The 13,430-nt window shown below is 40.7% G+C and overlaps 1 protein-coding gene across 1 annotated transcript in view; it reads right to left on the reverse strand.

Annotated features, from left to right (window-relative positions):
- Positions 1–3,508: 3,508 nt before the first annotated feature.
- YJEFN3 (YjeF N-terminal domain containing 3) overlaps positions 3,509–13,430 on the reverse strand; it is a 132,658-nt gene continuing 122,736 nt past the window's right edge. The window contains exon 6 of the mRNA XM_075280512.1: positions 3,509–3,736. Coding sequence (XP_075136613.1) covers positions 3,537–3,736 — 200 coding nt within the window. The 3' untranslated portion in view covers positions 3,509–3,536. The remainder of the gene's footprint in view (positions 3,737–13,430) is intronic.

Genomic DNA, 13,430 nt, shown 5'->3' on the forward strand with positions numbered 1-13,430 from the left:
TGAATATAAAGCCTTTTTCAGTCCCAAGAAGAGGGGTCTACTTGCAGAAGATGAAATAGGAACCCAACTAGAGTGTAAGAGGAACTGGAGTCAACTCAAAATGTAAAACAACACTAACCGTTTATGTGTGTGACCTATTTTTCTAGTTGCTGTAGACAGGTCTTTTCAACATATTTTCAATTTCCCCTTTGCTTTGCATGCCATCATTTTATTTCTGTATGCGAGATCCAATTTACAGGCACTGTCAGAGTTCCTAAAATAGTAATTCCCTAATATGTTGTTAGTGGAGTCGCTCTATGTTTGCTGCTGCTTAGTGTGAGACTGTAGATATATCTGTAGATACTGTATGTAGATATCCATGTATAGGGCGGAACTCTTTTGGTACTTCACAAGTGGGTGCACTGGGGGTGACCACTACCCCAAGCAGCTTCATTAAAAAGAGAAAATGGTGACTCTACGTATTTTCTGCATACAAAATCATTTTTATTCCAGTTAATCTCATCATATATGACACTTGAATATGTCCAACCGTATTATTGCAACGTTTTAGGTAACCTCTAGAGATGAGCGAACACTAAAATGTTCGAGGTTCGAAATTCGATTCGAACAGCCGCTCACTGTTCGAGTGTTCGAATGGGTTTCGAACCCCATTATAGTCTATGGGGAACATATACTCGTTAAGGGGGAAACCCAAATCCGTGTCTGGAGGGTCACCAAGTCCACTATCACACCCCAGGAAATGATACCAACACCCTGGAATGACACTGGGACAGCAGGGGAAGCATATCTGGGGGCATAAAAGTCACTTTATTTCATGGAAATCCCTGTCAGTTTGTGATTTTCGCAAGCTAACTTTTCCCCATAGAAATGCATTGGCCAGTGCTGATTGGCCAGAGTACGGAATTCGACCAATCAGCGCTGGCTCTGCTGGAGGAGGCGGAGTCTAAGATCGCTCCACACCAGTCTCCATTCAGGTCCGACCTTAGACTCCGCCTCCTCCGGCAGAGCCAGCACTGATTGGCCGAAGGCTGGCCAATGCATTCCTATGCGAATGCAGAGACTTAGCAGTGCTGAGCCAGTTCTGCTCAACTACACATCTGATGCACACTCGGCTCTGCTACATCAGATGATGTACATCTGATGTAGCAGAGCCGAGGGTGCACTAGAACCCCTGTGCAAACTCAGCTCACGCTAATAGAATGCATTGGCCAGCGCTGATTGGCCAGAGTACGGAATTCGACCAATCAGCGCTGGCTCTGCCGGAGGAGGTGGAGTCTAAGGTTGGACCTGAATGGGGACTGGTGTGGAGCGATCTTAGACTCCGCCTCCTCCAGCAGAGCCAGCGCTGATTGGTCGAATTCCGTACTCTGGCCAATCAGCGCTGGCCAATGCATACTATTAGCCCGATGAAGTAGAGCTGAATGTGTGTGCTTATAATAGAATGTATTGGCTAATAGAATGTATTGGCCAATCAGCGCTGGCCAATGCATTCTATTAGAGTGAGCTGAGTTTGCACAGGGGTTCTAGTGCACCCTCGGCTCTGCTACATCAGATGTACATCATCTGATGTAGCAGAGCCGAGTGTGCATCAGATGTAGCAGAGCTGAGTGTGCATCAGATGTGTAGTTGAGCAGAACTGGCTCAGCACTGCTAAGTCTCTGCATTCGCATAGGAATGCATTGGTCAGCCTTCGGCCAATCAGCGCTGGCTCTGCCGGAGGAGGCGGAGTCTAAGGTCGGACCTGAATGGAGACTGGTGTGGAGCGATCTTAGACTCCGCCTCCTCCAGCAGAGCCAGCGCTGATTGGTCGAGTTCCGTACTCTGGCCAATCAGCGCTGTCCAATGCATTCCTATTGGAAAAAGTTTATGTCACAAAAATCACAATTACACACCCGATAGAGCCCCAAAAAGTTATTTTTAATAACATTCCCCCCTAAATAAAGGTTATCCCTAGCTATCCCTGCCTGTACAGCTATCCCTGTCTCTTAGTCACAAAGTTCACATTCTCATATGACCCGGATTTGAAATCCACTATTCGTCTAAAATGGAGGTCACCTGATTTCGGCAGCCAATGACTTTTTCCGATTTTTTTCGATGCCTCCGGTGTCGTAGTTCCTGTCCCACCTCCCCTGCGCTGTTATTGGTGCAAAAAAAGCGCCAGGGAAGGTGGGAGGGGAATCGAATTTTTTTGGAGTTTGCCATGTGATGTTCGATTCGAATCGAACACATCGAACAGCCTGATATCCGATCGAACATGTGTTCGATAGAACACTGTTCGCTCATCTCTAGTAACCTCTTCATCACTCATAGAAGATCAATAACAGTAGGAAATGTGATGTTTACACTGGCAGAGAATCAGCACATGAGAAGCGGCGTAGCGAGCCAAGCCATTTTTGATCGGCAGAGGTCCAGTGGTTAAGACCGCCATATATCAGCTGTTTCCTTCCAGGCTGTAATAACCCCTGTACTCCTGAGACATGGTTGTGGTTGTTAGGTAATGAATTACTGCTTTTAACTTACATCTATATCTGAAGAGTTCATTTTTATAGGAGAAGGTCTACTCCTCCTATACGAGTTGTTTGGCAGCAAATTAGAAAAGCTTATGCTTATCTAGTGTCCCGTAGCAACGCATTGTGTTTTTTCCCCAATTGCTTTTCACAGAAAATCCACAGAAGTTAACTCTGCGGACTTTCTGCTTCAATTATACCTATGGGGAAACTGCTGGTGTTTCCATAGGTATAATTGACATGCTGTGATTTCCAAAACTGCGAAGGTTTTGGAAATCGCAGCGTATCTGTTGTGTGTATTTTGTCTGCAAAATGGTTATGGGGATTCGCTAGAATTCTATCCATTTTGCTGTGACTGTAAAATGCTGTGTTTTGAGGAAGTTTTTTGCTGTGTTTACGCCACATCTAGATTTAGGATTGGATCTTAGCAGACTTTAATGGGATGTAATAAAAGTTCATTTTCAGTTGTATATACTGGGTTCACAGGTCATATATTATTCAGGAGGGAAATTGAGGTTACTGGCCTATTGGCAAATATGGTGTTGTCCAAGTCTCTTAACCATCCATCTATGTAGGGGATTTAGTTAAGATATGGTGCTGTTAGAATGTAGCAGCCAGTTGTCCAAGTGCACTGCCACTCCACTCATCTCTATGGAAATTCTGAATTGAACTAGAATAAGATTGAATATAATGGCAACCCACCTGTGCAATCTACTACTCTGTTATAGTGAACAATGGAGACCTCGGGGGTCAAACCGAGCCAATCAGTAATACTCGGTTGTTTTTGCTATTTTTCATTTCAAGGCCAGCAGCCACATATACATTTCAGAATGGCACCATGTAGCCCCTGGGTATGAAGCAGGTCATTCAGTGATCTAAAACCTGTATTACTTTATATGTTATCCTTTGAGTGTACTGTATGTATTCTGAACATCACAGCCTATTAAACAAAAACACCATATACACAATAGTACAGAAATGTGTATTCATTTATTGACAGATAAAAGTTTGGAAAGCAGATAGTCTTTTCTAGAGCTCCACCACACATTCTGTTCCAGAATACTTTGGTAGGTTCAAGTCAAATTTCTTCTGTATATCATAAGGCAAAAATCTTCCAGCAACAAAATGGTGTTTCCCAGAAAAATGAATGGCACACAGCTTTGGAGCAGAGAGCGAAATGAGCACTTCAGGATTAATGCCTTCAGAATTGCCAGCCTCTAGATTCCATCCTGCCAGGTAGACAGCTTAGTATTAGTGACAAACATACACGTACATAATGAAGATTCATTCTATAAAAGTTGCTAGATACCATTTTAAAACAGAACACAAGATTTCCACCTAACTTGTGTGCAGCCTGGTAAGCTGGTAGCTTTTCAGGGACCATGTTGGAATATCTATGAAATTTTAGCAACAAAGTTGATAACGCAATCATAGCTTATGCCTGGTTCACAGCTGTGTTTGGTATTCCACTCGGGGAGTACGCATGGGGACCCACTGAACAGAATACCAAACGCATTGACAAGTGGTGAGCAGTGAAAGCAAACGGACCCCATAGACTATAATGGGGTCTGTGAGCTTTCCACGCACTGCCCACATGAGTCATTCGGACATGAAAGTAGATCACGAAGTACTTTTCTGTCCACACATTCCATTGAGATAAATTATATAGTCCCAGAACTTTTTAAATACTATAATATACAACAATGGTTCCAAAATTTCTGAAAGTGGGTCCCCTTTTATTTGAAAAACTTCCAAAAGGAACCGCCCACTACTGTAAGTACTGGCTCTGTTCTGTTTCTTCTTTCTTCACACATAACTGTTACACACACACAAAGCTCTGCTACCTCTATGTTTCCTTCACGTACACACAGCTTTGATGCTCCCATATTTTCCTCCTACATACACACACACACACACATACAAAACTGTTGCTTCCATGTATGAGACAGGTGACATGACTGTGACATCAAGAAAAGTCCTATTCCAGTGCCTACAACTTACCCTAGGTTCACACCTGCGTTCGGCACTCCGTTCTGTGGTTTCCGTCTTCTGCATGCAAGAAGACGGAAATCACAGACCTGGTCCGGCCATGAGCAGCGGTGAGCGTTTTATGCTCTCCACCACGAAACCTGTTTTTTTAATCCGGACACAGAGTACTGCATGTCCGACTCTGTGTCCGGATGAAAAAAAATGGTTTTACGGCGGAGAGCATAAAACGCTCACCGCCACTCACGGCCGGACAGCTTTCTCACCCTTTCAAATGAATGGGTGAGAAAGAGTCCTGCAGGTTTCCGTATCCTGCCTCTGTTTTGTGCAGGAAACGGAAACCTGCAGAACGGAGACTGGGCGCAGATGTGAACGAGCCCTTACCGGCATTGCTGTCAGTTTGCAGCCTTGTTTGCACTGCAGCATGGAGAAGACATTTTCTCAAATTGATCATTTATGACAGAAATCTGGCAAAGGGTGTGTCCATTTATGAGGATGTGCGCATTTCATCATATACAAGGCACACTCTCCACTGGCTAAAGGGCTATGAAGCCTGTTGTTTGTATGGACTAGCATTTATCATTTTGGGGAAGGTGTCCGGTAAAGAATCTCAAGGGATACACTAATATGGCTGATAAACCTACTTTAGTCGAGGCAATCCAAAGACAGAGCATCGGGATCCCAATCCTCTGTGTTTTTGTAGTTTCTCCAAAAAACATAAAAGGGGTTGCCCAGTCTTATCAGAAGTACATATCAAAGGCACACCTTGACAGTAGTTTCAGAGAACGCAAAACAACCTTCTCAGCATGAGATCAGCAGTCCGACAATACACAGCGCCAAGGCAGGGTTCCACACTGTATTGTCTCAGATATATACCTCACTGAGAGGCTGCTACAATGGTTTCAATGGAGTTCCAGATGGAAGACCCAAGAATAGCATAAAAACCTCCCTTTTTTATAACATTTTCTTATCCAGATTTCTCAGACAGTGTCAGGTCACAGCGTGCAAAGGCTATACTGTGAGTGGTACGTAAAGGACACCATCAGCGCCTAAATCAATAGGTGCAACTTGGTTCTGCCCATTTAAGAGAATCACTGTGCACTTTTCAGAAAGTACTAGATCAAGAAAGATTCGATGACACCAAACACTTAAAGCAACAACAATAATGGCGGATTAAGCAAGCCGTTAGCCCTGGGCTGTGTGGAGAGTGTGACCCCCTTCAACCAGGAAATCTATAGTCTACCAATCTAGAATTACATATACAGTACATGTCTATACATTGTCACTTCATAACACACATTCAAATACCACTAATTCATGTTGGCTAAGAGTGTATTCACACAGTACAGTGGAGGTGTGGTTGAAACTGCATCAAAACTGCATGGAAGACCAAGACCCCACGTGGCATCCCGCTGCAGTAAAAAGCGCTGCGCTGCGGTGAAAAGCGACAGCACTTTGCACAGAAAGTCCACAGAGGTTTCCTCTGCAGACTTACTGCTTCAATTATATCTATAGGGAAACCACCTGCGTTTCAGTAGATATATTTGATATGCTGTCATTTCCAAAACCTCGAAGGTTTTGGAAATAGCTGCTTCTCTGCACTGCAATCTCATCCACTTTTCCTGTGACTGCAAAACGCCATGTTTTTTTTTTGTTTTTTTTTGTCTGGTCTAAAACTAAGGATTTGCTGTAGGTTTTTCATGTGGTTGTAGTTATACAAGCAAAACTCATTTACTTTATGTTTCAGCTTTAAGGCTAAGGCCCCACGGGCCATAATCGCAGGGCTAAAGTGCTGCGGAAAGAACCACGGCATGAACGCACTGCGGTTCTTTCCTCAGCGTTTTCGACTGAAAGTTCATGGAGTTTTCTTCCGTGGACTTTCTGTTACAATTATATCTATGGGAAAGCCGCCGGCGTTTCAGTAGATATAATTGACATGCTGCGATTATTTGAAAATCGCAGCGTGTGTGTACTGCTTTTTTTCCGCAAAGTGGGCATGGGACTCGCATGAATCCCATCTCCTTTGCTTGCACTGTAAAATGATGCAATTTTTCCCGCAGAGCTTCCGCCACAGGCAAATCGCGGCGTTTACATCCCGTGGGGCCCCGGCCTTAAGCTGCATCAAAAGTCACTGGAAAAACATGTGCAATTTTTACAGATTTAAAGAGCACCAGATCACTGATTCAAGTCCTCTAGTGGGACATAAAAAAAATTTAATAAAAGTTTTAAAAAAAAGTTAAATAAATTAATTAATTAAAGGTGTTTTAAAAAGTTAATAAATCAATAAAGCCCAAGAAATTCCCATCAAATATAAAATTCATTATGTAAAAAGAAAACTAAAAATTGATAAAAACATTATATATTTGTTATTACCGCATCCATAACAACCCACACAATAAAACTGAAACATTATTTAACCAGTATGGTGAACATTGTGAGAAAAAAAACTTCATCAGTAATGATTTTTTGCCATCTAGCCTCCCCAAATATAGCATAAAAAGTGATCAAAAAGTGATATGTACCGCAAATGCAAAAACTATGACATGGCACAAAAAAACTATTCCAGCTAAATCTGCCCTCCAAAAGCAGAAGAGCGCTCTTTCCATTCTGAGCACAACCATACATTTTATTGAGCATTGCCATGTTCAGGAGAAATTATAACAAATTGTAGGGTGCTTTTTTTTTCTTTAACCCCTTGTGAAAGTGAAAAATTTGGGGCCAAATTGACAGTCTATTGGAAAAAAGTAATATTTTAATTTTTATGTCCTTGTTAATGAAATCTGTGAAACAGCTGTAGGGTCACCATAACGCTTGATAAATCCTGTGATGGGTGTAATTTCCAATTTTCAAAACTTTTACGCAGAGAGGCCTACTGGATATTTATGTTGGGAACTAGATCTCCTTCTGGATTGAATCTTATGTCACATTTATCCTTTTTTTTAAATTAACCACTTCCGGACCGCCCATAGACTATATACATCCGGGAAGTGGTTGCCTTGTTGTGACAGGACGTACCTGTACGTCCAGTCAGAACACAGCAGTTGCACGGAGATCGTGCAGCTGCTTTCAATAGGAGCCGGCTGTAACTTCAGCCAGAACTCCCAGAAGAGATAGCAGGGCAGATTTATTACCTCCCCTGCCTTCTCGATTGCTGTGTATACAGCGCTCAATGAGCGCTGTATACATAGCTCTGGACGCTGCCATAAATCAGCTGCCCTCTGACCCGGCGGACACATGATCCGCTGGGAGCAGAGTCTTACAAGAGCTGCTGGGTCCTACAGGACCCCAGATCAGCTCATGAATCTGTATATACAGCATGCAGGAGGCTGGATTCCTCCTACAACTGGGGTTAAATGTAGCAGCCCCAGTTATAGGAGAAATCAGCCTCCAGTACAAAAAAAAAAAGCGATCAGATGTCCCCAAAGGTCTCTTATCACCTTATGGGGACACAATCTGGAAAAAAAATAAAATAAAAATATAATAAAAAAGTTTTAAAAAAATGTAAATAAAATAATAAAAATAAATAAATAATACGCTAATAAAACGCTGTTATTAAAGGTTATAGCCCCACCCCCGACAACACCATACAAAATAAAAATTACCGTAACGGAGAGGAAAAACTATATTATAAAGTTTTTCAGTGACACTTTGTGTTATTAAATTTAAAAAAAATAATAAATTGAAAACCAGACACAATTTCCCTCCTATTTTGTTTATATTTTCCTGGATATAAAAAAAATTAAAACACATTCGAAAATAAACATAACATAAAAATAAAGCCCTATGTGTCCCCGAAAAAAGACACAAAAATTAGTTGACTGAGACATGCGAGAAAAATGTTACAGACCTCAAAACACACATACATGCACATACAAAATAAACCTAAAATGTGTCTGGTCCTGGAGCACAAATTGGCCCAGTACTGAAGTGGTTAAATAATATTTGGTTTTTTTTTCCCCTCACACCACATGATTATTCATTTTGGTCCATTTGACCCTGTTATGATGAGACATACTGGTCTGGTTATGTCTTGTATCAGCGTGTCATAATATTTTTAATTTAATAATCTTTTTGCATAACTGAAACATTTATATTGGGAAATTATATTCATAACAGTGGAGACGAGATTAATTTCACTAACAAAGATCTTTATTGAAATTTTGTTATTCATTATTTTTCATTTGTTTTGTTTTCTTTTTATAGACTTTATTTGAATGATTTATGTTATTGTTATATAGTCTGGTAAGCAAATGCCATCTAATGGATCATCATGTGACTTCTATCGCATGACCAGAATTTTTGATTTGGAATCTGGACATGAGGGGATCACTATTATGGTTTATTTATTTGTGAAGGGTATGGTAACATGGTTACTGCAATATAATGTAATATACAGTAATTCTTGAAAATTGGCAGCCAAGTTGGTTTGGTCATGTCATTTGATATAGTATCATCTGACTTCCCGATTTGGAATCTGGACACACAGGAGGGATTGTTGTAAAGTCTTATTTGCAGAAAAGGTAGGAGTTATCTACAAACACTTTAGAAATGTGTTTTTTATTATTATGATTGCTTGTGTCTCATCTTGAGTCATATGATTAAAGGGGCTCTATCACTGGATTTTCGCTATTTTAGATAAACATATGCCTGTTTATAGTCGCAGCTACCTGTTTTTTGGTGCAGAAACTCAGTGTAAACCCGGCCTATTAGTAAATTAGAAGTTAGGTGGGGGAAGGAGTTTTAGTTAAGAGGTTAATTTTAATTTCATCCCGGACAACCCCTTTAAGGGGTTAAGCTGGACCAATAGCTCTCATGAAGCCTTTTAAAAGAAATATAATACAATAATGATGATGATGATAATAATAATAATAATATTACATGGAAAACATAAAATGATGGATTGATTGATTGATGGATAAAAACACCCACTGAAAGCTGTAATGAAACTTACACAGAAAATAGTAAAATGTCATTATGTATTACCCCTACAAACTGTTGTAATGGTCGGATAGGTGATACTGATTCTGAATATGTCAATACTATCCCGGTACTCACTGGCATTTTCCCTGCAATCTGGCCACTAAGAGTCCGCCTGCTGAAATATGTATGAGTCCTCTTCATTATATTGTAGGTCCTGGGTCTGCATTAGTATAAAGTACAATGACACTGCAGGCTGACTTTGGGGGAAGGGGGAGGAGAGTACGGGTACCAAGGAATGCAAGGGTAACTGTGATACTCAGAATCAGCATATTTTCTTGTGTCTAGAAATTAAAGTGGTTTGGGGCAGAAGGGGGGGGGGGTAATACTAAGAGATTTCCTTGTATAGCCAAGTATAAAGAGCACGTGCCAATTCACTTCCCAAATGTGCAGCCTCAGCAACAAACTCCCGTTTTGCAAACTTTAAGGCGAAGGGGGAATTCACATGTAGTAAACTGGAGAGCAATCTGGCACGTATACGCGTGTCAGCAGTTTGCGTGCTCAAAAAGATCCTATTGATTTCAATGGGAGTTACAAGCGTATACGCAGCGTAATTTTGCGCCCGTAAATTTGCGGCATTAAAATTATGGGCGCAAAATTACACGGCGAATACGCTTGTAACTCCCTTTGAAATCAATGGGATCTTTTTGAGCGTGCAAACTGCTGACAAGTGTATACGTGCCAGATTGCGCTCCACTTTACTACGTGTGAATTCCCCCTAAGACCCTACGTAGCATACCGCAGTCAAAAAGCACTGCACAAACACATTGTAGTTTTCCCCCCACCGCTTTTCAAAAAATGTTTGCAGATGTTTCGTCAGCGGACTTTCTGCTTCAATTATACTTATAGAGAAACCACCAGCGTAATTGACATGCTGCGTTTTACAAAAATGCAGCATGTTCACTACGGATATTTTTGTGCCATACTCTCCTCCACTTTGCATGATTTTCGCAGTGTCGTTTTTTGCCGCGGCCGCTTGCAATGTTGTGACTGCAGCTGTCACACAAAAGTTAAAATCAATCATTAATGTAACAAAAAGTTGCAGTGTAGCCTAGTCTAATGGACCATAAAAATCCACTTTATTTCAACAACTCTGATCACTTTTTAGACACCTTCTGTGGAAAAAAATGTGATGCGTTTCCACTGCATTTTTTCTGCAGCGCTTTTTGGTTGCGTCTTGTTACGTGGGGCATAAGCCTAATAAGTTCACACAGTTTTTTGGTCAGGAATTTGGTCAGGAAACTGACTCAAATTCCTCCTAAAAAAGCCTCGCCATAGGAATGTATGGTGAGGCATTTTTTGGAGGAGGAATTTGAGTCAGTTTCCTGACCAAATTCCTGACCAAAAAACTGTGTGAACTTACATCTATGCAGGACAAGGGTTCTTTTTATGTTCTTTGTATCATGTATTGGTACAATATATCCAGGTAGATTTAACAAGCCTCTCTTTCCGTAGGATTCTGGGGATCTGACCTTTCTTCCTGCTACTGATAGGATTTCCAGATGCAGCCTGGCAGACGGCGAATGTTTTCACATGACATCATGTCTGCTGCTTCACATCTCATAGCTCCATACTCTAGAGATATTGACCTGCATTCTTCTAAAAAAGTAAACTTTTACACATCAAATGTTTCCATTTTATGTCACACCACAAATCAGCTAGTTTGGGTTTGCTTTACAGGAAGGCATGGCGGACAGAGTAGGCCGTAGCTACTATGTTCTTACATGGATAACAGTATTTTAATCTGGTTACTTTTTTAAGGTAGCGATAATTCACATGCAAAAAAACTTCTAAAGGTAAAGAATAGAAATGAGACAGAAGTGGATCTCAGCTCTGGTGTGAAAATCTGTCAATAAAGTATACTACACTGTATTATTGTAAATAATGTTGTCAGAATATCATGAGTTGTTCTAAGGCTTGGTTATGATTTAAGCTGTACATTTCTATACATTTATCCTCAGGGGATGTAGCAAGGAAATGCAGATGTCCACGTACAACAAACCAAACAGATCGACCAGGGCAAGAGGTTCTCTAGCTGAACAACTCACCATTGTGGTTCCTTTGATGTCCATAGGACCTAATGGTGCTAATGAAGAGGAGCTGTCTTGTCTCTACAACTATTTTTTTCTATTTCTTATTGTGTAGATATCCTACTCTTCTTATTCTTCGCTGCGTAGGATGCAGCACTTCTCACTATAGCACATGCACGGTATTTGTATGCGCTGTAGTGGGAAGTGTTGCTGCTAATGCAGCGAAGAATAAGAGAAGAGAAGGATATCTACACATGAAGGGGCATGTAGCGGCCAGAGGAAGCGGGATACTGGGTATGATGGTGCTGTGTTCAGAGTACAGGGGGACCTCCCTGTGCTCCGTGCACAGAATTAGCATATAAGGATAAAGTCTGTCTGTCTGTTTTATACAGTAGACACCCAGCGCTAATGCCCCTGGTTGGTGTCGGCACAGATCGGGGGCATTATCTCCTCCGGCACCTCAGTCAAAGCTGACTGAGGCGCCATTTTCGTGGCGGTGCGTGGGCGCTGTCATTTTTCCTGTGATCATCGGCGTCCCGTTGATATGACAGCTGGGAGCCTTGTGAAGGCTCCCCGGCCTGTCATTCTATTGCTTTTATTGCAGGCTACACTAAATGCATTAGTGATCAGACCCCCTGGGGTTCAAGACCCCCTAGGGGTATAACAAATGCAAAAAAAAAAGTAAAAAAAAAAGAGTAAAAAAAAAAAAATATTAAAAGCTCAAATCACTGCCCTTTCCCTAGAACACATATACTTAAATAGTACTTAAATACTGTGAAACACTTACACATTAGGTATCCCTGTGTCCGAAAATGCCCACTTTACTAATCTATAAAAATATTTCTCCTCCTTTTGCCTCTGATAAAAATTTGAATAAAAAGTGATCAAAGCAATAAACAGTCCCCAAAATGGTAGAACTAAAAAGTACACCAGGCACTGCAAAAAAAAGACGCCCTATACATCCCCATATACGGAAGTATAAAAAAATTTATGGGTGATAGAATATGGCGACTTTTAGAAAAAAATTTTTTTTATGCAGTTTTGGATTTTAAGGGGTTAAAATGTAAATAAAACTAATATATATATATATATTATATATATATATATATGGAATCCCTGGAATCATAACGAAACACAGAATACGGGTGACATGTCATTTTGGCTACACAGTGAATGCCGTAAAACCGAAGAGCGTCAGAAAGTCGCACAAATGCATTTTTTCTTCAAATCCACCCCATTCTGATTTTTTTTCCAGCTTCCCAGTACATAAAACAGAACAATTTATGGTAGCATCATGAAGAACAATTTGTCTCGCAAACATTAAGCCCTCATATGGCTCTGAGAGTGGAAAAATAAAAAAGTTATGGGGTTTGGAAGGATGGGAGTCAAAAATGAAAAACAAAAGTCAATATATGCCATCGGCAGGAAGGGGTTAAAAAAAAAAAAAAAGCATTATATACAAGTGGTTTCTAATTGTTCACCAAAATACAAAAAATTGTGTTTCTCTGTATACACAATATGCAAATATATAACTATATATACATTACAAACAATAGTAGTAGTAGAGCATCATCCACTAATGTAAAAAAAAAAACAAAAAAAAAAAACTCTGTTAATTGAGCATTTTCTTCGGGGTGTTTACTTAATGTACAGTCTAACTTGTGCTAATCTGAAAAAAAATATATTGTTATTTAATATAAGCTGATTGACACAGTTCTAGTGATCTAGTCCAAGGCTTCCTTCACACAGAGTTTACGCTCTGCTCATTCAGACACGTATACACGTATCAGAGTGTGAGCGCTCAAAACAGATCCCATTCACTTCAATGTGTGCCGGCTTATGTGCGTTACACATTGAAATCAATGGGTTAAAAAGCCTTCCAGCCTGAGGGTCAATTCAAACAGAGGAAAATGGTGAGGAATTTGGTTTG

The sequence above is a fragment of the Leptodactylus fuscus genome, chromosome 1 (genome assembly GCF_031893055.1).
Source record: "Leptodactylus fuscus isolate aLepFus1 chromosome 1, aLepFus1.hap2, whole genome shotgun sequence".
NCBI lineage: Eukaryota > Metazoa > Chordata > Amphibia > Anura > Leptodactylidae > Leptodactylus > Leptodactylus fuscus.